Here is a 26,031-nt window from a genome sequence, read left to right on the forward strand (position 1 = left end):
TGTGCGCGGTTTTACATGGCAAAAAGTACTTTGCTGTCGCAGTACATTTAATTTATTAATGTAAAAGTAATTTATTAATGTAAATATCGCTATTATGCTGAATTTATCATTATTATGCCGAATTATTACAGTAGGATCTATTTTATTAGTAAAACAGAAAAATCTTGTAAAGGTAGAATTTTTTTTTAATGCCAAATAATTTATTTAGTAAGCATATTTTGTTAATACAATGAAATGAATAAATTATCACTTGTTTGATGAGAGAATAATAATTAATTGGTTATTATTCTATATCAAAATACTTTGCAGATTTAACAAAATTATGTTACTTTATCTCAACATTTATATTACCTCAATTACATTCAGCATATAAAATTAGCATTTTTAGAAAATCCTTTTACTGTTCATGTGATGATTAACAAAATTTGCTGCGACAGCAAAAAAATCTATTGATTACAAACGTAATCTATGTGCTATAAATATTGCACCTTTGATTGGCTGGAGAAAAGAGAAATCTTAGAAATTGTATTACTTTTTAAAAGAAATTCTTTTTTAACCTGTGCAAAATTGCTATAGTAACAAAGTTATTCATCAAGGAACTCGGACTCTATTAGTGCTAATGTAGATAATATATATTTCTGTACGGGCAGATACGTGACGTACCTAGACGAAGAATTCGCACATGTTCTGTCTGCCGCGAAGGCAAGCAGCGGCCAAGACATTAACACGTTAAGACGTTAAGACATTACCACTAATCTAAGCAGGAGAGTTTTACTTGCGATTAACTCGCATTCGTTGCATAGTTTTTCTGGTTTCTGGCCATTAGAATTTAGATTTCAAAATTTTCACGTCTTATCTTATCTCAATTATTACAAAATAATTTAGTATTACAAACAAATCTTATGAGAAAGTTCATTTAAAGTATATTAATTTTCAAAATATTTATAATCGTCTATACAACTTCCTGTGTAACAGACTGTTTTGAACGTAGTATATGTAATATGTATTCGTTTACCTTTTTTGGCGCCTTTAACGGAAGAAAATTTATTGAACTCGACGAAGATGTCGAAGATCGAATATATTATAGATATGCGTTCCTTTGAGTCGTCGCAAAGAAAGAAGCGTAGCTGACAATGACGCCACAATACTGACTGACTCTCGTCGTCCGCAGATTTAATCTGTCGAAATGAGTCACCATTTTGATGGGCTCACGACTAACAAACGTGTTTGCGAGAATAACAGTCGATGGAGGGCTAAAGGGTTCGCAGAAACGCAAGGTTGGTCCTAAACTCGACGACGTTAATTGATCGTAATTTCTCTTTTAAGCGCGCGGCAAATGTGATAAAGAAAAGTATTATCGCGAATTATACGAAGGGGAAAATTTTTAAAAAATTCTGAAATTGTTCAAAAAAACTTTATTACAAAATTTATCGCAATTCTATTTTAGTTATCTTGTATTGACGTCAATATTGACGTCAATATTGACTTCACCATTATCTAAAATATTCGAAGCTCTGTTTTATGAAAATTTCTTACTTCAAAAAAATATATCTTATAAGAATACGTTACTCGAGATTTTAAGATTTTAATATTTAAATAATCTGAATTGTTACAAATAAGAATCGATCAGAGCTATCAAAACACGCTTGCGTGATTTTATTCTACAAAATATCATCCAAATGCCCGTTACATTTCTCTCGAAGACAACTATCGGCACGTGCGAATGGATGAATGAAAGTTTACGAGGATAGTAAGAACAGGTCAATCTGCCAATTGACCAGTCAGTCAGTAGTCGGTGCCGCATGAACGGATCTCCGGATCGTTCCTCCCTTGCGCTCGCACCCACACAAAGCGCGCTCCTCGGAGTACCTTCGCCGAGGAGAATTGACAAGCGGAGTGCAGCAGATAAGGGTGCTCATGGACGCGATGGTGGGGGATGGTTGACTCTAGAGTGGCCATTCGGAGTCAGTTGCTCTTATGCTCGCCAGCTACGAACAGCGCGATCGCGTTGCGCGCCGTCCGACTCCGAGCCGCGTGACACAAACGTCACAGACGACCGTTCGCAGGAATAACAATCGCAAAGTAATAGATTCCGAAGTGTGTGTGCAGTAAAAACAATATGAAACGCGACCATGACCATTGTAGATTTTGATAAAAAAGAAAGAATTGATAAAACTCTGAAAAAGTTGCGCCTTTCGAATCGCGGCGAAAGTAACGGCGAGAGATCGATGATCCTGTGATTTACGAATCGACGGAGGGATTGAAGTGCCGATGCGCAGAATATCTCGCAGTGCAGAAATCGTGATTTGAGTAGGTGGACTTTGTGCGGTGTCGCGAAAACGAAGTAACCGTTCGACGCAGTTTCGCGCTCGGACGACGATCATTTCTTATCACCCGATCGTTTTGTTACTCGAACGTTACAAGAAGTTACGGAGGAAGATTATGTGTATATTGCTGTCTTCGTTGCAACCGGATGTACGCGCGTCACTTCGCAACGTCACTAGCTCTCATCTGAGAAAAACAGTGATTATTTACTTATCAGCATCTCTATAATTTGATCGTGAGAAGCATCGCGATCAATCGCGAGGAAAATCTCAGCGAATGATATTGAAAACTGACGGTTCATGAACTGCGCACGTGGAAAGTGACTCTCTCCTCTTTCTCTTTCCTTTTCCCTATCTCTCTTTTTGTTTTCTCGATGACGAGAAAAGTTGATAAGGATATTTGCGCATGTGCGTCGAGTGAATAAGTTCGTGCTGAAATTCGCTGTCGCTCAAGCAATCCAGCGATAACATCGCTTTATTCGCGGTAATTACACATTGTAATTTCTCGGGGATTTCCCGGGACGCCAACTATATCGCCGCCTATTCGTTTCCGGACATTTAACGGAAGTGACCAATTTGATCGCAAATACCGCGGCACTTGTTGATGCGATTGCTCGGCACGCGACTTCGCGAACGACGGCGACGACCAGTAACGACGACGGGCGTCGCGACGCGTTTCGCAAGATTTCCCGAGAGACATGAGGGAGCATCGCTTCGATTAGCGCATCCGAAACATCGAGAAGATCGAGCGAGGAGCGATGATCATCGTTAGCTGAACCGGCCGAGGATCGCGCGGAAGGACCCGCGGGGGGGAGGGGATTATTATGTTAGGAACGGGATTATGCGCTCTCCTGAAGGTGTTGACGCTGGCGGTAGCGGTCGTCGCGTTTTTGCCGGAGGATCTGGAGGATGGCATCCCTCCGGCCAGCCTCCAGGAGGAATGCGCTTCGAAGTGTCCGAACTTAGATCTCACGCAGGTAAGAGATCTCTTGCGTGTGATAAAAGATTTATTATTTTGCAAGTAATTTACCTGAAATAATTAAATCATACGTAACTAAAATTTGATATCATGAAGAAAAATATTTAGAATTTAAAGAATCAGTTTCTTGGATTTTTTGCATTTTTGTCTATGAATTCCTTGAGCAATTGAGAATTTTTTTTCTTAAAAATATAAAAATCAACATTTTTAGTTGTGTGCAACTAATTCCCTAGACTTTTATTTGTAACATAAAATTATTTTTTGTAACAAAAAGAGAGCAGTTTCTAAGATTCAAGTTAGAAACTTATTTTTGATATTTATAAAATTCCTTGTTATCTACTTTTAATATGAAGCTTTAATTGATTATTTTTTTAAATATGAATTACTTTTAGGACAATCTTGTTTTGTTATGATATAAAATTGAATCTGTATATAAGACAATTGAAACTTTATCGTGAGACAAGTTTTTCTTGGGAGTTACTTTTAGAAACAGAAAGTTTGTTCAGTCGTGATTCTATTTATTTTTGGCACGTAAAGCATTGAGGAAAAAAAACCGCACTAATTTGCATGGTTAGTGCGGAATTTTTTCGCTAGATAAAACAACCAAACGAGTGCGTACATTTTTGCGCGCGCAAAATAAGAGCCGTTGACGGATAATAGATTCGGATAACGAGGTGATAGTTTATTTACTTGCATTTCAGTCTACAGTTTACATCGAAATCGTCGTTGTATACCGATAAGTCGCAATGTTGCACGATTACGAGTTGATTACGACATTTTTGGTTTCCATCGAACTTTCGTTTCGCTTATCGATGTTATTTATGGCTACCTTTAATCGCATTATACTATCTTATTATAAACACGTGCACGTTGTGTTACGTGACATATGATTATTTTAATTTGCAATACAGCATTAAATATTACAGATGATAAATTATATTAAGAAAAAGATACATTTAATTTTTCTTAATATTTATTTATAATTACGATTGGCATATCATTTTCTGTCGGTTGGTTCATGAATGTTCTACGAAATTTAAATTCATTAATTTTATAGTCATTACAAAAGTGATTTAAAATTACTTTTCTTATGCTACATATTTCTGGGAAAATTCAGAGCTGATTTTCCTAACAAAAGTTTTATTCTTCAATTTTCTAAATATGAATGTTTTCTCGTTAGAAATCTAATGGCACTTTGCGTGCTCACTCGATGTTTTCACCTCACTATTTGTTTGACTCTCACGTTGAGCGTGACGCGCTAATTAATGAGGAATATTCAAAGAGCGCAATGCACAATATGCGTGATCCGCGATCCTCGAAATTTATATCGATTCATCGATTTTATCACACCGGTGACCTACTTGCATTTCTCACGATGCAGCGCACGTATGCGTATCCTTGCAGCAGTGACGCAATTTTTCGCCACTATCTGCCAATTTATCGGAAGCGCAAGAAACTCGCGTACTTGAAGTAGGCGTGCTTAGGTTTAATTGAATCTTAACATTCTTATTTGTTCGGCTTCAAATGCCACACTTATCTACGCTATCCAACATTCTTTTTAGCATGCGTGCACCATGCAGTGTATACTTAATAATTAAATAGAAATGCTGTTGCGATAAAAGATTAATTATTCAATACAAATGCAAATAATACATATACATTCTAAAAGAATTATATGTAAAATATTTCGAAGTTATTATTTACTTCACAAAATTATTTATTTCATTGAAGTTTTATATTCTTGATCCAGCGTATGCTTTTTATACGCTAATACTTTTCGGACATAGATGTTCAATTAATATCGAAGCTGAAATAGCGATCGAAAATGATCGGTGCTGAAAGAAAAATAGATTCTAAGCATCCCCAGCTGCGAGGCGAGCGGCGGCGGTACGAAAATGGCCGTGCGCGAACGGCGAAGGACGTATCAATTTAAGTCCACTCTCGAGCCCGACTGTACCATTCATTAATTAACTTAACTACACGACGGCGCATCATGGCAGCCCATAAGCATAGCGTCGAGGATGAAAGACGAGCACGTAACGGATACAGGGCCATCTAATCCCTTTCCTACGAAGAAGGACGAAAACGTTGTTTTCTCGCGCGTCGCCTTGAATTATTATTAATTATATAAATTATATCGATCGCGCGTACCTTGATATTCAACTTGAACTTCTGAAGTTATTAATATATAACATAATTTAATTGATTTTTCTGAAAATATTTGGTTACTCTTTTTTGGTTCATCAAAAGTCTTACAAGAGTTCAAGCAGAATTTTTAGAATGTTTCTATAATATGTATAAAATTATTTAAGATAAGTGACGTGTCAAAGGCCTATTTTAATATATTTTGAAAATTAAAATTCAAGTTTAAAATTTTCAAAGAATATTTTCAAGAAGCAAGTAACACTTTGTTTCGATACATTTAAGTAGTTAAGTAAACTGGCCCATTGCAACACAGCGTGCGAAAGGCCTCGCCATAAAAAGGTTTTAATCAGTGCGTTTGACAATTGACGAGAACGGAATTGGTACCAATGATCAATTTAACTCTCAAAAAGATCGTTGCCAACGTTTTTTCTGAAATCAAATCACGATTATTCTTACAAGAATATGCAATCTATAGATATCGTCAATCATGTTTTAATTCAAATGTTTATAATATATATCAACGATTGATGTAATCGGTGAGGTTAAAATTCTTATATTTATATTAGTTATCAAAGATTTATCATATCTAAAGATAAATATGTCAACAATTTTAAATTCTTTTTAAATTCAATCTTAAATTCTTCCTTATTTGATAGAAAAACAAAACATGTTTTAATATATAGACATAAGAAAAATTATAAACTTATTCTTATAGAAGTAAAAAGTATCGCGTTTGGTGCAGTTATTGATAACGTTTGATATAAAAATAACTCTATGAGAAACGGTTTTATCTTTTTAAACAACCGCAAGTAAAATAACTGAAGCGAGTATATTTAAAATAATTTTAAATTATTGGCTTTAAAGCGAAACTTGCAATTATGAAATCGCGCTTTTCTTCGAGGAAACGACGTTGCACGAATTGCGACGCTATTTGTCGATGAATATGCAGACCGCACACGATCAGGCGGAAGAATTCATTTTTACTCCAATTAGTTTTATGACAGTTGCGCGATATTGTAAGTCATCGAACTCTCGCAACCCTTTCTCGTCCGCGCGCTAGCGATTCAATTATACCGTCGTCACCAGATAAAGAGAAGCGTGATCCAGAAATCACTTGTTCGATTCTTTATCTAAAGTACATAATTTAATTTTTTACTAATCTATTATACCTTCTCCCTTCGTCAATTTCAAAATAATCAAAGAAAACTTTTCAAAACAGCTCGATAACATCTCGATCGAATGTCACTTCTTGCTCGACAAAAAGAACGCGCAGTAATTTATGGATTGACCACGCTGCGATTATAATTCCCGTAACTCTTATTAAATTCCTTTTGTAATCTTTGAAATATTCATATTTAGAGATGTACGAACCGGAAAATATCGCTTTCCAAAAAAAGCATTATTAAGATTAATCTGAAAGAGATTTTTTTATATAATTTTTCTGAGTTATCAAATAGTTAACCTCTGTGATAAAAGTGATTAAAATAATATCATTTAATTACACTATGTTTTTATTCTTCAAGAATGTAAAATACTTAATTTTCTACATAAATTAATAAGAAATTTGATAACTTGTGGAAAAATTTTCTCTTGATTGAGGTGCAAAGGGCAAGTATTTGCCTATTTGTACATTACATATTTTATGTTATTTGGTTTAAAAAAATCCTGATAATTTAAGTTTTCAAATGGTCTCACCGCTAGTCAAAAATGAGGCGCCCGTGTTATTTACTAAACACATAAGCACCAGTGGCAAGTTCTTATCATTATCTCAGGGTGATGTTTAGAGGATGACCTTAAGCTTGCATAACGACGACGAGAAATTCTCTTTAGACGTCTTAGTCTCACGCACGCCGGCCCTGACGCTCTAATCTCGAATTGGTAATGATAAGTTTTAACGTAATAAATAATTTATCGTTCTTCGTCGTAATTTAGCTGTTTCTACGTTTTGTCACGCTGTTTCTAAATATGTCGCGATATTAACAGAAATAACAAATCAAAGTACGGATAGTTTATAGAAATTAGGAGTAAAGAAGAAATTTTCGATTATTCAATATCGAGAAAACAGATTTTATAAGATTCGTGTAAATAGGAAAACTAGGACTAAAAAATTGACTAAATGCACTTGAGTATCAAATAAGCGATTTTTGATAAAAGAATCCAAGTTTCTTTGTGCCAAAAAATTTTATTGTTAATATGTGAAAATTTAAAGTGTTACGATATTGATCTACTGTGATGTATTCAATGTGTGCATTGCACTGACAGTTGTATATCAACTATACCTTAACAAGGAGCAATCATTGCGTATTCATGTATTACAAGAAACGTTCAACTAAAGTGTAGTCGCATGTAGTTCTATCACAAAACAATGCAAATACCTATAGATAAGTGACAGATAGCGAGTTCCGTCAGTCTACGATTTATTAAAACGCTCTAACATTATCGCATAATTTAAGTTGTATCTAATATGCGCGAGGAAAACATTTCCGAGTATTCGCAATGCGATATGCATCTATTTTGTGACGTGTAACTTTCTTTGCGAATATATTTCTTTAAATAGTCATCGAATAATATGTAAACATAATGCAACATTTGCAATTTTATAATAGATAACTTAGATTGCGGAAGTAATTTTTGCAGAGATAATGAATGTCAGCATCGTAAAATGAATACTTGCACTCTTACATACAGAATATGAAATATCGAACGAGAGATTCTGCATTCTCGCGCGACAAGCCTGATGTTACGTTGAATATGCAGGATCGTCCGGCATGCAACATTATATGTGTAGCCATACACAATGAACTTCCTGCCGGCCACATCCTCTCACCTACAACGCGACGCAGTAGGGGTTCACCTCGCGGCGCATCGATAATCGTGCGAAATTCGTCTTTAATCGCGATGCAAATCTGGAGCGCGTAACTCACTCGATTTGTTACATTCTCAATAACGTTAACATTATAAGATAAATTACTTGACGGTACTTGTTTAATGTTATTCTATTGCGCCGATAATACTTATCAAGATATTATTACTCGTCTAAAGAAGTCAAAGGAGAATATATTATGCATATCATTAGAATTTCAAAGCTAGATAAAAATAATAACACTTTCGCTGATTACGCGTTCCCTTATTTAATTTTTTAATTAAATTCTTTCTATTTTTGTTTATTATTTGCACGCGTTAATATTTTATATAAATTATTAATTTTTTACTTAACAAGAATCAAAGGAAGATGGAAAGCGGCAATTTTAAAAAAATTGAGCGAATAAGACTTTTGCCAAATGTTCAAAACGATGTGGGTATCGGTAGAATGATCTTTCTCAATTTTATTAATTAGACGTAAGGCCAAAAGTTAAATTAAAAACAGCCGCATCAGCTGCCACTCGTTACTCGCTCAAAAGTGCAAATGACTGTTCACATTCCCCGTATATATGTCAACGTATGTACGCGTTTTAATTGGGATGACGTCAGTCGAAAGCGGTTGGTACCGTGTTTCCCAGGATTTGTTTAGGCTAAAAAACACAATGAGAACGCAGAAGATATTCGACAAAACCGATGAAGCATAAAATTGTAAAATTCACGATAAAATAGAACAAAATCTTGCAATTTCTAAATCAAATCTTATCGCAATGATAAATGCGGAATTATTATAAATCAAACATTGCTAAACTCTTGACAAAAGGATCTCTTTGCTTTCTCAGACGAAAAGAATTCGGCTTATTGACGATGACGAGTAGTGGATCATTTTATATGAGGGATTTTTTCGGGTTACCTCGTCGAAAACTAACGCTCCAAACTTTGTGAAATGGATGTGGGTACAGACCCGTATGTAACTGTAATCGGATGCATTAGCGCAAATGCCGAGGAAGATTAATCGCGTGTGAAAAGGGGGCGACACCCCTTTTCTCAGAAATCTACGCGCAGAGGGATGTATCTTTGTATTTTATTTACGAACGTCTTCGGGAGATCGCGTGCACGCGGGATAAGGAATCGTAGTGCGCGTGAACGCGCGATGCACCGAAGTGCATTTCAATAGCCTGTCTCGTGCATCAGGATCTACAAGTCAATGATAACCTAGATTCTCATCTCGTGCGGTTGAACGAGGCCGGCCCGTTGTCGGCGATGTCATCGTCAATTTTTATCACGCTCCATTCAATTCGCGTCGCGCCAACACAGCGGATTTTATTCACGGGAAACGATCGTCGACGATTTTCGTCGGAACGCATTAGTCACGCCACGATGTGTACAAACACCTAATTACTATCACAATACGATTTGTTGAATTGAACTCGAAAAGAGAGACCAATCCTTTATTTTTACTTATTATTTCTGTGATTTCTGAGAATATTAGCTCTGCGGGAGCACGCGATAATGATTTTGTTCGTCATAGCAGTTCGGAACGATTTTGTACACATTTATCCATGCTACAGAATAAGTTTCAAGTATATTTAAATAAAAAACTAATTTTCTGATATATTTGAAAAATCAAAATAATTGTTTAATTATAATTTAAATATAATTTTTGTGTTATACATGTATCTGATAAGAATATTGCGCGACTTTAAATTTATATTTATTTTATACTTACTGAGCTTTTATATAATTTGTAAATAGGGTGAAAATTGAATGGAATGTGAGAAAATTAAAATATGCGTGGCGATAGCGAAGTCGAAGCTAGTAGAACTTCCTGGTCGTTATGTTAATAATTGCAATTTCAACTGCGATGTCTATCCTTTCAATTCCCGACGTAATATGAGAATAATTGACGTAGTTCGTGGAAGAAGACGTTTGCGCACATTTGAGTGACACCGGTGATGTCTGTTTAGTAAACATATCCAGAAAATCTGAAAAATCAGAGATTAGATATCAAAGTGCCTGATAGCCCAAATTTTAAAATATTCGAAAATGAAACAAGTTTCGCGAAAAAGACTATAATAATGAGAAACTAGCGAAGAGTGGAATTCTATTTTCAAAATATTAGAAATTAAAAAAATAAAGAGAACTTTAAGGAACCAAACCCTTTGAAAAGTTTCTTTATTTTTTTACTTTCTCCTGTATATTATTTTATAATATATTAGCTTTGTAAATTAGCATACTTTTTTTTATACTTACTCGTTCTTTGAATATGATTGTGTCATGCTTCTAATTCCAAGGTTTTGCGTATTCTCAAATATTTATAGGAAATAAAACTTTCTGATAAATTTCACGATGATAAATTGTCAGCATAAATGTCCGCCATCTCTCTTGTAATATTGGCGAGTTGATCGTCAAAGGCAAAGCTCGATCTTGGGCCTCTGTTCCAACCGAGTGGACACCCGACCGGTGTACATCCAACACCGTGCGACCGTGCACGTTGGCGACCGCAGGGAAAAAACCCGACACCCTTTACCTTAAACTTCAAACAAGCGCGCGCGCAAAATAACAACGTCATATTATTTCGTCGGCGAGTATCAAGTTTTCCGCGTGTTCGTTGCTCCTTTCAACCTCACCGTGATAACCGCTTCGGGAATGGTGTAGACTTGCTAGAATTTTAAGAGCTATCTTTAACGTCTTTATAATCTTTTATTTTCTCGAAAAGTATTCTGTATTTTTTATTAAATTCCGCCTTGCAAATACTGTAAAGATAAAAAATAATTAAAATTAACACTATTTTTAATTATAATTGACATAACATTAGCGTCTGATATGTTAAAATTGGCACTGAAGGAAGAGGGGAAAAAATTCGCAGCACATATGCAAATTAGAAATTTGTATTTCATGAATTATGCATGCATAATTATTGACAGGGGGGAGAGAGAAGACTCCTCTCCCTCGTCGGAAACGCTCGTGATGGAATCCTAGCGCCGTTTACCGAACGGCGAATGTTTCCATGTAATTCTTCCGTGTTCGACACTCGCTATTATTTCCGTCTTCGGGATTACGTCGGGTCGGTGGCGGGAAGACGCAACAGTTGGCCGACGCCGTCGAGCGTGACGGAGACGTTGAAAAAATTTGCAACGACGGAAGGACGTGCGGAAGGACAGGCACTTAGGTGATTATCTTAGGTGCATTAGGTGATTATCTTAGAACAGATAAAGCCGCTCTTTAGCAGGTGATTTCCCTTCTTTCCCTTTTTTTCGTAAACGCCGTTGGAATTCACGGATGCGTCTGTGAAAAAACAAGCCGAAAATTAAAGCCGAAGAGGCGTTTGCTTGGAAAATTGGAAAGACGAATAGAAACTAATTGCGAAGAAGTCGAGTCATTTCGCCAAATTGTGCTACCGATCGAAGAGAACAACTTTCTAAGAATTGTTTCAGTGAAACGATTAAGAATCTCTTTGATTAGAGAAAATGACGCGTGAAGAAAGTATCCTAATTAAAAATACATAACAAACAATTTTAGAAAAGCAGATTTGCATTTGCATATGCATTTACGCGCAAATTATGAATGCAAAATGTAATTAAGAGCATTAAGGCGAAATGAAAAGAATTTGCTGCAAGTTTCATCAACTTTTTGTTTATTAATTCTTTTTTCAAGGAACTTCAAAACAATTTACGACGACGTAAACAAGAGTGCGTAAGATCACGAAGTCGATTAAATCAGTGTGAACTTGGTACAATGTCGAGGAGATATCGATACGCGTTGCGCAAACATATTCGACAATACCTCGACATCTAACAATACGGAGATTACATGCATGTGAGACGAGCTGAGGCCACACGAAAGGCTTCTCCGCCGACGCTTCTAGCGGATTGATTAATCGAGTGCAAAGTTAAACGACGCTCGGGGCGGGAAGATGTTTCCACGAGACGGAAGATGAGAAAGATGGAGTAAAAAATAAATCATCGTAAAATTGATACATTCCACGAGAGGCGAGATAGTATACGAAAACACTGTTACCGTGATCTCCCTCTCTCGCGATTAACCCTTATCTTTGAACTCGTCATTGCCCGCTGGCAAGTTACGCGTGAGGAAAACACGTACATATCCGTGTACATGTCCGCAGCAGCTCACGTCGCATGCATTTCTGCGATTATTATCGTTTCCACTGAAATTTTCGTTCGTGGCACGGTACAATTTACAAACGCGCCTATTACCTAATTGCGGAAATTCGGAGTTAAACGCACCGCCGTGCAATACCGCGCGGCTATTTGCGGAAAATACACGGTTGCTTCAAACGTATGAGGAGAATAAGATACTTAACTTTGACATCACGTTCAATTTGCGTCTCTGTTTATGTAATACTGTTCTCTACCCGTCGATTAAACTTATTTCATTAATCAAAAGGCACGTTTATATTGTCGGATAAAAAAAGGATTGGTATACACAAATCTAAAATACGATAGAATTATTCAAGAGTTTAATATTGATTTGTTTATTGATTTAATTTAATACGATTTTGCTTGTTAAGAAGGATTTAAGAAATATAATAAAAACGCGGTGGGATTTTGTACGGATTGGAAAAATCGCTGAAATCACTGATTTACAGAACGTGGACGGTTCTCACACAGCGGTAGCTGTAAATTTGCATTTCGCAGGTGGAAACTATTCCGTAATAAATGCACTATGATAATTAGACGACGGTCAAACGAATTGACTTCCAAAATTCCCATGCTGGCGACTATGGTTCACTTCACACCCCTTTCAACGATATTTACGCAGCGTACTCTCTCCCTCTGCCGCCGATCTCGGCTCTTTCCCAATTACTCTCAGCACCATCTGAGCGCCGCTACGCCGGACGCGCACCTGTGCCCCGGAAGTGTGTAACGTACAGGTGCAGTCGCTGTAACGAGCGCTGAGCGAGTAGTTATCGGTGACGTTAGCGAGGAAGGCCGGGCACCTTGGGGACGATTATATTCGGCGATTCATTCCGGCGCGCCGCGCCAGATACGCGCTACCGGGGGTGTCAATTGAACCGGATGGAACAGTTTAACATCTTTTAAAGACGGCAAGCGATTCAATTTATTTTTCGCCGCCCCTGCGCGTAACATAATCGCGCTAACGTCGACGTTCGCCGTCTCTCTCTTTTTTTTTAACGCTCAATCGACGTCCCCGTTGATGTTGTATCCTGCGTGGCGCGCATCTTGTTGCATTTCAGACACGCGAACGCAATATCCATTCGATCGTTGAAAATCAATGATCGAATGTATCAGAATAGATTTCATTTCATTGAAGTATATTGTGTAAAATTATTTTGCTATAAAATGTGTGTTTTTCTAATTGCAGAATCGAACCGACGACCTGAGCTCGGAGGTAGGATGCGGGGTGCGGTGCAAGATCGATCAGGTAAGAACTTTTCATCTTTAATCGCAGCTTGAGTTGCATTGAACATGGGATATACGAATGGTTCTCCTCGAAGCTCTTTGTTCGGGATATCAAACCTTGTTCGTCGCTATCACGCGAAGTGGTAAAAAATTATCGGCGCTTTCGCGTGTTGCCTTTACCATTTTTTTAATTATAACAAAAGGGATAATTATGCGAAAGTCAGATAAAACACCGCGGGACAGCGGGTGTGCTTTTCGGCCTTGGCTTCTTCAGGGGTTGATCGCCTTAGCTGATCGGTGGAATCTAATCGCATGCGGCAACGTAACGAACTTCGGGGCTACGATCGGAACAGTTCTGCGGGATACGCGAATGACCGGTGCGGACGTCGGAGACCAAAATGAAGGGACGGCGGTCCCTCGTTACAATGAAAGTACTTCCGCTGGTGTTCCAGGGGTCCCCGCCGTTCACGGCGGAGATGGTAAACGGCGAATAAAAAAACAACATCGGTCGATGAATGGGACGGACGCGCGTACGCGTACGTACGCAGCGCATTGCGCGCGTACGAATGAAAGAATGGCCCGGTCACCGTCTCTCTCGCTCTTTCTCTCTCACTCTCTAGTACGGCTTCGTGCTTTTAAATTGGATCGCGTACAAGTGCGACCGATGGCGGATGTCGCCAAATTGCCGTGCGACTCCGGATTCACTCTCTCTCGCGCTTCGTCCGTCGCTGTTACCGTTTCGCTCAGTTCCTCTCCTCCGCCCGAAACGGAAGTGCAGATGAGAAAAAACGAGGAAACTGGGAGATGCGTCTGGCACCGTGCGCGTTTAACTGTCATCGCACGATGAAATGAACAAGTTAGAAACGGCGAGAAAATCCTGCAATTCCGAAATATTGCGACAGCTAGAAAACACATACGCGTGCACGGGTTATAATAAGAGTATGATGGAGTTATTTCGCCGACATTGATTAACTTCAATTGCAGTTTGACTCTTTCCTTGTCATTTTTTATTTCTAATTTTTTTTTAAGGAACAAAGAATGAGGCAAACTGAAGTCAAAGTTAATCGATGACGTTGATGAACCTAATTTAGCAATAATAATTATTTCAGATTACATTTTCTCAGATTTATGTTTTATAGTATAATTTATAAAATAAATCTGAAACAATTTAATTCAATTTCATATAAAAATTACAATTAATTTTTTTTTATTTAGTCTATTTGAAACATTTCTTTTTCTTATTTTAAAATTTGTTACGAATATTATTATTTTCAACATTATTTAAAAGTCGTCAGAAATGCACATTCCAGTGAAAGTAAAACACCCACAGAGCCGGAAGGATATTTACCAACGCGTGTATCCAGGGGGGATCGAGTGGGGTAATTAACTTTACGAGAAAGGTCCAAAAGAATCCCGGCGTTTAATTATCGTGTCTCCAAAAAAGAAAAAAAAATGCGGTCGTAATAAGCTGGGCGTGCTGCGTGCTGCATGACGCGCGTGGATATCGGCACGCGATTCGACATTCATTGTGTACGTTGCAGAGCGGGACCTGAAAAGTGAATTACCGCGCGAATTGCGCTTAAAGCGATTTCCTCTTTCGACTCGTTTCACGGTTCGTAAGTCGCCAGTAACGCGTACGAGTAACGGACGGTTCGGCGTAGGTGGAGGAAGACGCTGCGCGATTTTAGCCGGGCATTTGCGCGCTTTTGGCGTGACCCATTTCTGGTTTCCAGCAGCTTTCGTGACTGGAAAGACAGATGCGGAATCTTCGATTCTATAGAATGATCCAACTTGCCCGCAATCACTGAATTACGTTAATTTTTTTTTGTTTTTGTATCATTGAAATATTCAATTTCATTTATGTTTCAAGAGAAAGAGGAAATGAGATATTTAGCTTCGAAAATTCTCTCGAATAATTAATTTTAAGTTAATCAACGTGAAAGATTAAGTATGTTGCGTGCTTGCTATAGCAAATATCAGCGCGATTGACTTTACGTTTCTTCCGGTAATTTCACAGGTCGATAGCGACGAATTGATACCGCTGGAATTTCTTTTGTTCAACGCCCTCTCATTTCTTTGGTTCGCTTTCGAAAATTAATGTAGCCTAGCATCCTCTGCGCGCCTCCGGAAATATCCGTCAGTGGCAACTTCCGATCTTTCCGGAGTGACCATAATTAATAAGCTACATGCTTTAATCAAACCGAGAGATAATTTCTTTGTGCAAATGACATATATATTTTTAGAATTATTCAAAAATTATTTATAAATTAGAAGTTATTTCTTACGACACGCTATAGCATTTCCTATCTGATATACATATCGAAAAAGACACAAACCATGGACAAACGGTAAACACTTGCTTCCGTGTATCGTGTGCCAAGAATCCAGACGGTCGAGTGTGTTTGTCTGACGACGAAGCAAAGTAGAGGACCACCGACGGCGGGGTATCCATACAAATGTCACTGCGCGACAGCAGCTACTGCCAGAAGCCACTTTGCTTCTGGAAAATTGCTGTCGTAAATGTGGTGAAGCTAACAAGATCCTAACACTGCGAAATAATAAACGGAAAGAAATTTTTAATATTCACGCGGAATTCTCAAATCATTGTTACTACTTTTAAAATTAACGTAGAAATATCGAAAAATAATCGCGCAAATATGAAATAAATAATTCTTCGTTAGATGCTCGGATAAGACATTTAAAGTTTAAATATGTAACAATTAAGATAAAAGGATGTCGTAAAAGCTTGTTACACAAACGGACGACCAATGTGAATAAAATGCAGACGACCAATGTGAGACGAAAGAACTTATTGATGCCAGGAACTGCTGAAAAATTTGACACTGCTAATCAGTTGCGTACAAATTAACAGCTCATTATAAAGACATTACGAAAGATGATCCACGGCGCCGTGTTCTCTCGTTACATTTTTTTTCTCTCACCCCGTGCGCCCATAGTGACACGAAGCGTCAGACTGAATGCAGTAAATGGGGTTAAAGCAAAATGAGGAGAGGACAGATAGATCCTCATCCGTGGTAGGATGAAGATCTACGATCTACGGGGAGCCGCGCGTGTGGAGTGAGGGCCCAGCTGGGGGCATAATACGCGCCGAGGATTTAATGAGGAAGTGAGAAATTAGCGGCCGCTGCGCCGAGCCGCTCGGTTCAGCCATTTTCCACTGTCTGATAGTTTTGTCACAACCCCTATTGTGAACAGCTAGATCGTTTAAAAACCCACGTTTGACGAGGCGCGTCAAATTAAAATGCCCAGATGCTTGTTAAAGCGAATTATGCCATGGGATCCGTGCGTCCCTCGCTTCGTAGAAGGCCAATATTCACATTTTCTAAACAGCGAGGAGATACGATCTGCTAAAAATAAGCTGCGAATTAATCAGAGTCATCTGAAAAGGGCGAACAGTTGTACAACTATAGGTCGCCGCGGTCATAAATTAGATAAGCCATTAACTCAACAATTTTTTGTAGGACGTGGACTAACTCGCGCGATAAGTGAACGGCAGTGAAATGTGCGTTTTACGTTTTTGCGTAGTTCCTAATCAGTCTCGCAAAGCAAATTCCAATTCTGCGATTGTAAGTGTATTTACATTTAATATTTTTACTTAATTGAAATACGCGAGTAATCAAATATACGGATAAGTCAAATAACGCGAGGTCGGATAAATCGACGTGTTTTTAATGATATAAATAATTGCATTTCTAAAACAATAATGAAAGAATAAACAAGTGCAGACATTTTTTTTATCAGGTAGGAACTCAAGTCACGAATTATCATTGACGTAACTTTGTGATTGATAAAAAAAATTTCAATTACATTGACAAATTAACGTGTGCGATTTAAATTATGTTGATGTGACATTCTTGTCGATGATTTACCGGGATTGTCGTCGAGCTCCAACGTCAAATGATTATTAATAACGTTTATCTGGCGCTGGAGGTCCCTTTCCTTCCACAGACTTTTCAGACGAGCTGACCTATGTGATACCCTCGTACATCACCATACACGCATATATTATTATGAGCGTATAATATGCGTAGCGCGTCTCGAAAGATCACGCCGGAGCTCGTGCTGAAGGCTTTTTTACATACACAGATTTTACATACAAATACGAGCCAATTGTGTAAGCAGAAACAATTAAACAACATTGAATAGAAGTTAAAGATGCCTCGAAAGTTTTTATTTTAAGATTCTTAATCTCTTAAACTTTCTATCTTAAAGTTTTAATATTTAGTCTTAAAAATATATATTTAATACTTGCAGCTTTGTTGAGAGAATTCGTAAACATATCGTTTGTGTATGCTTTAACAGAAAAAAAATGATACAAGATAACGGTGAAAAATATTGAGTAAGAAATATCGGTGTCACATCAGCTCGTGTTATTTGTTGTGCGCATTTATTTTATATTTTACGTACTGCAGTAATTTAATTTGCGATTAACAGTGGTATCGATGCTCAAAGAAATTGAATTTCTCGCACGATGCAATTTGCTTATTATTCCGCAATGCCGAGTGCAGTATTATTTATATGCGGCGCCTCTCGAACTGAGCGCAGTGTCGATCAGCTTGCCAATTGCTAAATAGCACCTCTTGTATCTCCGGACATTAAAATAGATCTTCCACTATGTACTACTGCGAAACAATCACACTTATTTATGATTGAGACTGATGGAACTGTGACAGTGGAGCTAAATGAAAAGAATACGCAAGAATTGAAAGAAATCGTGATTTTTGTGCTGTTTTTCGGTGAAAAAGTACCGAGTTTGCTCAAAATTTATGTTAGGAATTAAATGAGATTGAGAGATAACGTCATTATTTAGTTGCACTCAGTTATTCACAAAATATTAGCGACGATCGAAATGTTTCAACCGTTTAGCCCGATCAAAGGCTGCACTCGAGACACTCAAAGAGAGTTGCTTTTGTATATTTATACTTCCAGTTGCATCCGAATGCATTTTTTACTTTGATGTTTTCTCTCAAAACTTAACGGCTTAAGCTTGTATCTCCGTTTATTACACTGCCAAAGAAATTGTTTAAGAAAATAAATCGTAAAGTTACATTGCAGCGATGAGATTAAAAATTTGGTTTCAAACATTTATTATCAGCATGATTAATAATTGGAATTTTTCATTCATAATTATTTTCTTAACGTATAATTTATTCGAATAAATTTTGGAAAAGAGATTTATCGCTATGATGCTAATTTTGTTCAAAAGAATTAAATCAATATAAAAATCAACATGTGACATTGATGTATATTAATTGAATTGATGTAGAATCACTCAAGAAAATTTTTGCTCTTATATATTTTTAATTAATTTATAATGTGACGACTGTGGATATTTTTTTAAAAGAAAAATCTGTAGTTAAAGAGGTTGAATCTCTCTAAAGTAAACAAAGACGTGCACTGGCGCGGTGGAAGCTGCGCTGTACGCGTCCTCGGCTACAGTTGGCTTGTTGTCGACGACAAATGCCCACATCCTCTCGCACAGAAAGTTAATGCGTTAAACTTTAGTTCGCAAATCCATGTCCGACAAGCTGCCACGCAACGAGCGTCTTATGAACGTGGGCGTTACTTGAGGCACGTGCCACGCAAGCCGAGACCAGACGCGGCCACGAAAAATTGCGGTTTCGCCTCGCGACGGTACAGTGCGTTATGTCACATCGCTCCAGATAACGTGACCCATTGTTCAGCCACTTCCGCAGATGTATTTTAGCGAATTGTAGAATGTCCGACGGCCTTCGGTGGAAGGATGTATCGGATATACCATTTTCCGTAAATCTGACGTACATATAGATACTTATGTAAAGCATTTCATTGTTTGTCCGGAACATGAAGTGTCCAGATAAACGCAAATCAAAATGCCACGAATGTTGATGCATTCGCGAAAAATTCTAATCATCAAAAATAATAGTGTACAATTAAAGAAATAATAAATTCTCGCAAAATATGAGTCATTTGTTTTAGAACAGAACACTTAAAATTTTCGACAATTTTGTCAAATTAAATATTGCGATATTTAAATTTATTGCTTCAAAATTTAATTTATATATTATATTGTTCTTAAAATAAACATTTAATTTCTCAATTTTTGCAGGTTTTCAATTTTTGAAAAGATCGGTCAAACTTGTTTTACAGATTAATTAAAATATTGTTTATTGTCATGTTCTCATCTTTATTTGTTGTTTCAGTGTACAAAAGGCTGCGAAGCATGGGAACAAGCGCTCGTCACAAACTGCCAAGCTGTTTGCGTTAGTATCGTTGCCATTCTTATTTTTATAACGTTTATCGGACGAAGTTACGCAAAAGTGCACTGTGCTCACAACGTAGTTTTCGCACGGCCTTTTATATAATTCCCAATTCTCGAGATAAATGCGTAATAGTCCGATGTACTTACTGTTCGCAGAATGGAACGCAAGAATTACTACCACCGAAGGAACTGTACTGCGTTTTGGGCTGCCACGACGCGTTAAATCGTTTCTTCCAGCAACTCAAAGGTAATTGCGTCTATTTTCATTTAGACATATAAATTAATTGCGAAGAGAATCCATTGAAATTTATATAAAAATTTGCATACAAATATAATTGAATTAAATTGAATAAACTGAAATAAATTTGAGATATACGATAATTTAGTTAAATTAAATCAATATGTTAGAGATTATCAGACATTTATTTTCTCTTAATCCAAACAACATTGCCACGATAAACTTACAGTTAAAGATCACTTCTTGTATGCAATCAACTATGTTTATGAATTTGCAAAGATAATATTCAAATTTAGAAACTTTTAGTCATATTTGTAATTATTTATCTGTTAATTCTGCGAAGTATATTATTTTAAAGAATATTACTCAGTGATCATCACAAATTAATTGATTATAAGATACTTAAAGATATTCTTGCACACAGCGCTTTACAAAAATCTACACATATTCGCCGTTTTATGACGGAGTCACACAAATCACGTTGTGTTATTGTTATCGTAAAAAGTTTGCAAACTCTCTAAAAATGCGCAAACTCCTTGCCATAATAGTCGACGGAGGCAATGTCGAGCGGCACTTCTTCGTAGTGGTCGAAGTTGGTCGTGTCACTGTGGCTGGTGACGTGAGGAATGAAGCTTGGTTGCACTTTCTGATGATAGATCTCGATCCAATCGATAGACTTGAACCAGCGGTGCCTCTTGATGTCCAGACTGCCGTCCTTCAAATTGCCGTATCTCCTCGTCAGATCTACCTGCAGAACATTCTTCAGAATGTCTCTCAGTTCCTCGCCGAAGTGATGTGCGAACTTGTACTTGCCCGACACGATCTTTTCGTAGATCTTCATGGGATCGTGCGCGAAGAACGGTGGGTAGCCCGCGTTCATCTCGTAAATCAGTACGCCGAAGCTCCACCAATCGACCGCCTTACCGTAGCCTTTCGATAAAATCACCTCCGGCGCCAGGTATTCCGGTGTGCCGCACAACGTCCACGTGCGGTTGTCTATCATCTTACAGAAGCCAAAATCGGTCACCCTGATGTAGCCAGAGTCTTGAATCAGAATGTTCTCCGGCTTCAGATCGCGATAGATCAAACTGCAGTGGTGCAGATATTCCAAGGCTAAAGCCACCTGGGCGGCGTAGAATTTTGCCAGCGATTCGTCGAACTTTCCCATGCGTCTCAGATGGGTAAACATCTCGCCGCCGTGTATGAACGGTAGCACCATGTACACGTAGGAATTGTCCTTGAATAGCAAAATTGGAATGTATTTATAATTACTTTGCAAAAATATTATGCATATAAGTGTAACGACGATTTTAGACGCTTTCGATTTTAGAACACAATTTTTTTTCCGTCAAAGAATCTATTTATCTGGCGCTTTCTACGTGTGAGAAAATATAAGATTCAAGGGATAAGTAATGTTACTTTGATTTTTGATCCTTGCCTTGAAGCAGAACTCCATGAAGACCGTGAAGGGGAAGCTGATGCTTTGCAGAATTCGCTTTTCGTTACGCGTGTGATCTATTTGCTTCGACTTGACGAGTTTCGCCTTGTCGAGGATTTTCATGGCATAATACGTGGACGTTGGTTTGTATTTGACGAGGATGACGCGGCCGAAGGCACCGGTGCCGAGGGTTCTGAAACGTTCGAAGCTCTCCAGCGTCACGTCGTCGATCCTCTTCATTTTCCACTTCTCCATAAAAGTCGTCTTCAGGTCGTCGAGGATCTCGTCGTACTCCTTGATCCGGTCTTTTTCTGTGTCAACCATATCGTACGTTGGGCACTCAAAGTGCAATTTAATATTTCGCTTTTAAGTTTAATCGGTTAGGTTGACGATGTGATCGTCTGCTGTTTCTTACGGAAAATACTATTTTATATATCGCTATATTGCACTTCGCGATCGAAAGTTGATACAAAATTGTAAACACTCGTCCAGAATTATTCGCACATCTGTACGTGTAAAGAAAAATTCTTATCTATCTGTTTTTGTCATTTTGTGCGCGAGAAATAATAAAATTATTTAATGAATAGCGGAAATCGGCACGCCACCGGCGCCAGCGTTGGTCGCGGACTCGTTGACGGCTACGTCGCTCAGACTCGAGTGGAAAGGCATAGATGTACACAGACGTGTTGGCAGCATTTCGTACCTGGTGCAATATACGAGGCGCTACGAGAAATCAGCTGAGACATGGCAGTATTGCAGGAATCAATCGTGGGACAATGGCAATCGCCAGATACTGGTCGAAAATTTGCAGCCGTATACAAATTACAAGGTATGTGAAAATAAAGGAATCAACGAAATACTCCATAAATTACTGTCTAATGATTGCAAATATCACAAAAATTATACTGAAAATAATAATCCCTTTTCTTTTATTCAATATATAAATATAAAAAATTGCGCTTAACACGAAATGTTCCTGAGATGTAAGCTCGATATTTGCATAATTTAAGCTTGAGAAAAACAGGACGCTCTGAAACTAAGACATTTCTCTTTTTATAAATGATTTGCATTTCACTGAAAACGCTGCCGTTTGCAGTTTCGCGTAGCGTTGCTCCTGAAATTGTCGGTCCACAATCCGGAGCCGATCGTGTCAGCGCCGGTAGTGATAACGACACTGGCGGCTGGTCTGCCGACGTCACCACCGAGAATTGTAAGAGGCTCGGCGGTAGACAGCTACCGCGTCTCTGTGTCTTGGGAACCGGGCGAATTTGTGAACGGGCCACTTTTGTCGTATGTCCTGCGCCTGCAAGGGGATAATCATACCCAGCTTAAGGTATACGCCACGCCAGAGCCGTTTATTCAAATGTCTCTCGTATTCTCTCGCGTTGTGCACAAGCATTTCTCTTTCTCCTTTCGTCTGTGCACTCTCGCAGCCGACATTTTCGCGCATTTGCAAGGCGCGTCGGCATCGTCACGCTTTGCTGTACTATCTAACTGTTATTTACGAAAGCGCAATGTGCAACTGGTTCTGCAAGATAGACTCCGTTATTCTGTTTGAAGAGAATTCATTTGCGAACGACCGTGTTAATAGTCTTAGCAGTAAACTGTCTTGGTCCGCAATTTATGAGCGCTGCAAAATGATGTTTTCTAATTTTTATTCTTATAACAATATCTATTGACTTAATTAATATATTAATAGATCGCCAATGAATTTGATTTCAAATCTCTCCTTTTTCACTTTGCATGTTAATATTAATTTGCAAAGAATACAGGCTTTGAATGCACGTCCGCTGCTTCGAGACACTAATAATAGACATCTATTGCATCTACATTAATTATGCACTAATTACGCTGCCTAGAATTCCGCTAACATTAGTTCGACGACTTGCACGAACCAGACCATTTGCGAAATATGTTTCTGGCATGGCGTTTTATTTTCCCTATTGCGTATGTTCTTCCTAAAGAGGGACTCAACGGTTGCATTTACGAGATATTTATACGTTATATTTTACCAACAGGATATTCCAGTCAAAGAAAGCACCGGTCTTTACATGTTTCAAAATCTCATACCTGATCAGAATTATTCTATCAGTGTGACTATGAGAAATGAAGTCGGCGAGGGTCCACCACAGACTACTTATATTTCTACGACCCCTCTAGAATCTATCGGTAGGTTGCGAAAAATGTACAAAAAAATGTAGAAATATTCAGCAGCAATTTTATCTTGCCAAGTAATTGCAGACATACACAAAATACAAAAAACCATCGCATTATTTTAGTAGCTAAGTTTCTTCTAAGTCGGATATCTTATATTTCTTATGAATTTTTAATCGATATTATAAATAAAAATTCTAAAAAGATACTTAATGCTTTATTCGGGATCAGCATGGTGGTCTTTTTAATAGACGTATAATTTTTAAGAACCAATGCCGAACTATCAATTTGCAGATTTCAACAATTTTTGTTCATATCAATAAACTTGAAAATTATATTTACAAATATTTAACGAAAGACGAATTTTAGTGAAGGACACGCAACAGCCGATTCTCATCATCGGAAACGAGCATACGGTCATGAAGCAGGGCGCCGATATGCTGGACGAGCCCAGCGTCGTTTACGAGACGAATTCTGTGATCCGCGGTGTGGCGATACACGTGGCGTCCGCTCAATTGTTCGTTTCCACTTCAACGGGTTACGTGTATCGAACGTCGATCATCGAGCGATCGAGCAAGGCTGAAGCTATCTTGAGCCCCGGTCAAATGAATTTCGAACCACTGAGTCTTTCGGTCGATTGGCTGAATCTCCACCTGTACGTTTTGGGAGAAGTAAAACACGCGACGAGCAAGTGGCAAATAGCCAGATGCAATCTCGATGGCAGAGGCTTGACAGTGGCCATGGCTGGAATTCTGAGTCGACCCTCGCACATCGAGGTCGATCCTTACAACGGATATCTCTTCTGGGTCACTAAAGTGGGGCTGTTCAGATTGGATTTGGCCGATATCAGCAATGGTGTGAAACACGAGGTATCGATTATTTACAATTTTTATAGCTTGCTGATACAACAAATAAATGCAAAATTTTTAAAAGTTTAAAGTCTTAGTATTTTAATTGTTGTGCAAATTATTTAATTGTTAAATTAAGTATTTTCTTCTGATAATACTTCTAATAATACTAATATTTTTTTATTTTCGTTTAATAAAATAATTTTTCGAAGCATGTTGTTGCTATAAAGATTTATGCATTTTAAAAAACGCCTTGAAAAATAATTATTATTTTTGCGAAAATGTCTCGATGTTATTTTTTCTTTTCAGGCTCAACCATTTGTAATTGTTGAGGACGCGCATTTGGGCGCTTTTACAGTAGATCATACGAACTTTCGATTACTCGTTCCTCATCACACTCGGAACACGGTGATATCCGTATCACTGGACGGTCGCGAACTTGTTGATCTGCGTCCTAATACGCAGAAGCCTAAATTCAATAACGTCGTTTCCCTAGCTATGGCAAATGGATTGTTTTTTTGGACTAATGGCGCAGGGGTCCTCGCCGAAAACTATCATTCCGGCCAAAACAGATACTTCCACAATGCATATCCCGACACGTAATATTCTTACATTTCTTCTGAAAGATTTTAGTTTTGGCTAGAAAATTAGAATTATGAATTATAAGTAAATACTCATATTTTAATTAAAATTAAAGTAAAAATAAATTAAAAGATCATGCTTGTTCGTCAAAATTGTACAAATTAATTTCGCTTTCTGTAAAGTTTAATCAAATCTCGTCATATATTAATAGGATAATTAAATAAATGCTATCTTCTTCAGGTCTGGCATTTCCTTCGTCAGCGTCAACGTGTTGATAAATGCTAGTCAACCAGTTCCTATTCCAATAAATCCACCCACGGGAGTGCAAGCAGTTCTAGGAGTGGAAAGAGCAAAAGTTTCCTGGCAAGCTCCTCATTTGCTGGGCGGCCAAGGAAAAGGCGCTTGGCAAAACTGGTCGTACGAGCTCGAAATCAAGGATGAATCGACGAATGAAACTGTCCGTCAGAAGGATATCGCCGGATCGTCTCACACTGTCCACAATTTGCGAGAAAGATTGGAATATTCGATCAAAGCTGCAGCGTACACGAGCGCCGGCAGAGGACCGTGGTCTTCGGAATTCCGAGGGCAAACCTTAAAGTAATTAAAAAATTAATAAATAATCTTAATAAATAATAAATTTGATATGCTGGATTTTTTCAAATATCTTAAAATATTTTACAAAAACATTGTAATTATGCTCTTCCAATTTTTTATTTTGTTTTCTCGTTAAAACTTTAATCGCACAGTTTATATCCTCGAAATGCACTTTTTGTTTCGCACGAATTTTTCCAGTTGCTTATAATCAAATTATACATTTA

The 26,031-nt window shown here is 37.9% G+C and overlaps 2 protein-coding genes across 7 annotated transcripts in view; one reads left to right on the top strand and one right to left on the bottom strand.

The window, feature by feature from the left end:
• Positions 1 to 1,938: 1,938 nt before the first annotated feature.
• sev (sevenless) overlaps positions 1,939 to 26,031 on the top strand; it is a 32,764-nt gene continuing 8,671 nt past the window's right edge. For 3 of the 6 annotated variants that reach the window (XM_012379022.2, XM_012379024.2, XM_012379023.2), the window contains exons 1-10: positions 1,939 to 3,301; positions 13,654 to 13,713; positions 19,895 to 19,954; positions 20,110 to 20,200; positions 22,217 to 22,458; positions 22,726 to 22,962; positions 23,648 to 23,798; positions 24,153 to 24,652; positions 24,941 to 25,230; positions 25,454 to 25,810. In XM_012379022.2, coding sequence (XP_012234445.2) covers positions 3,149 to 3,301; positions 13,654 to 13,713; positions 19,895 to 19,954; positions 20,110 to 20,200; positions 22,217 to 22,458; positions 22,726 to 22,962; positions 23,648 to 23,798; positions 24,153 to 24,652; positions 24,941 to 25,230; positions 25,454 to 25,810 — 2,141 coding nt within the window. In that variant the 5' untranslated portion in view covers positions 1,939 to 3,148. The remainder of the gene's footprint in view (positions 3,302 to 13,653; positions 13,714 to 19,894; positions 19,955 to 20,109; positions 20,201 to 22,216; positions 22,459 to 22,725; positions 22,963 to 23,647; positions 23,799 to 24,152; positions 24,653 to 24,940; positions 25,231 to 25,453; positions 25,811 to 26,031) is intronic. The other 3 variants (XM_012379025.2, XM_067348551.1, XM_012379027.2) reach the window with 3 other exon arrangements.
• LOC105679159 (cAMP-dependent protein kinase catalytic subunit beta-like) lies at positions 20,199 to 22,121 on the bottom strand. Its single transcript, XM_012379030.2, has 2 exons — positions 21,630 to 22,121; positions 20,199 to 21,428 (listed from the first exon to the last, which is right to left on the bottom strand). Exons 1-2 carry the CDS (start codon positions 21,951 to 21,953, stop codon positions 20,709 to 20,711), a joined length of 1,044 nt encoding a protein of 347 aa, XP_012234453.1. The 5' UTR covers positions 21,954 to 22,121; the 3' UTR covers positions 20,199 to 20,708.

This window comes from Linepithema humile, chromosome 2 (assembly GCF_040581485.1).
Source record: "Linepithema humile isolate Giens D197 chromosome 2, Lhum_UNIL_v1.0, whole genome shotgun sequence".
Lineage (NCBI taxonomy): Eukaryota > Metazoa > Arthropoda > Insecta > Hymenoptera > Formicidae > Linepithema > Linepithema humile.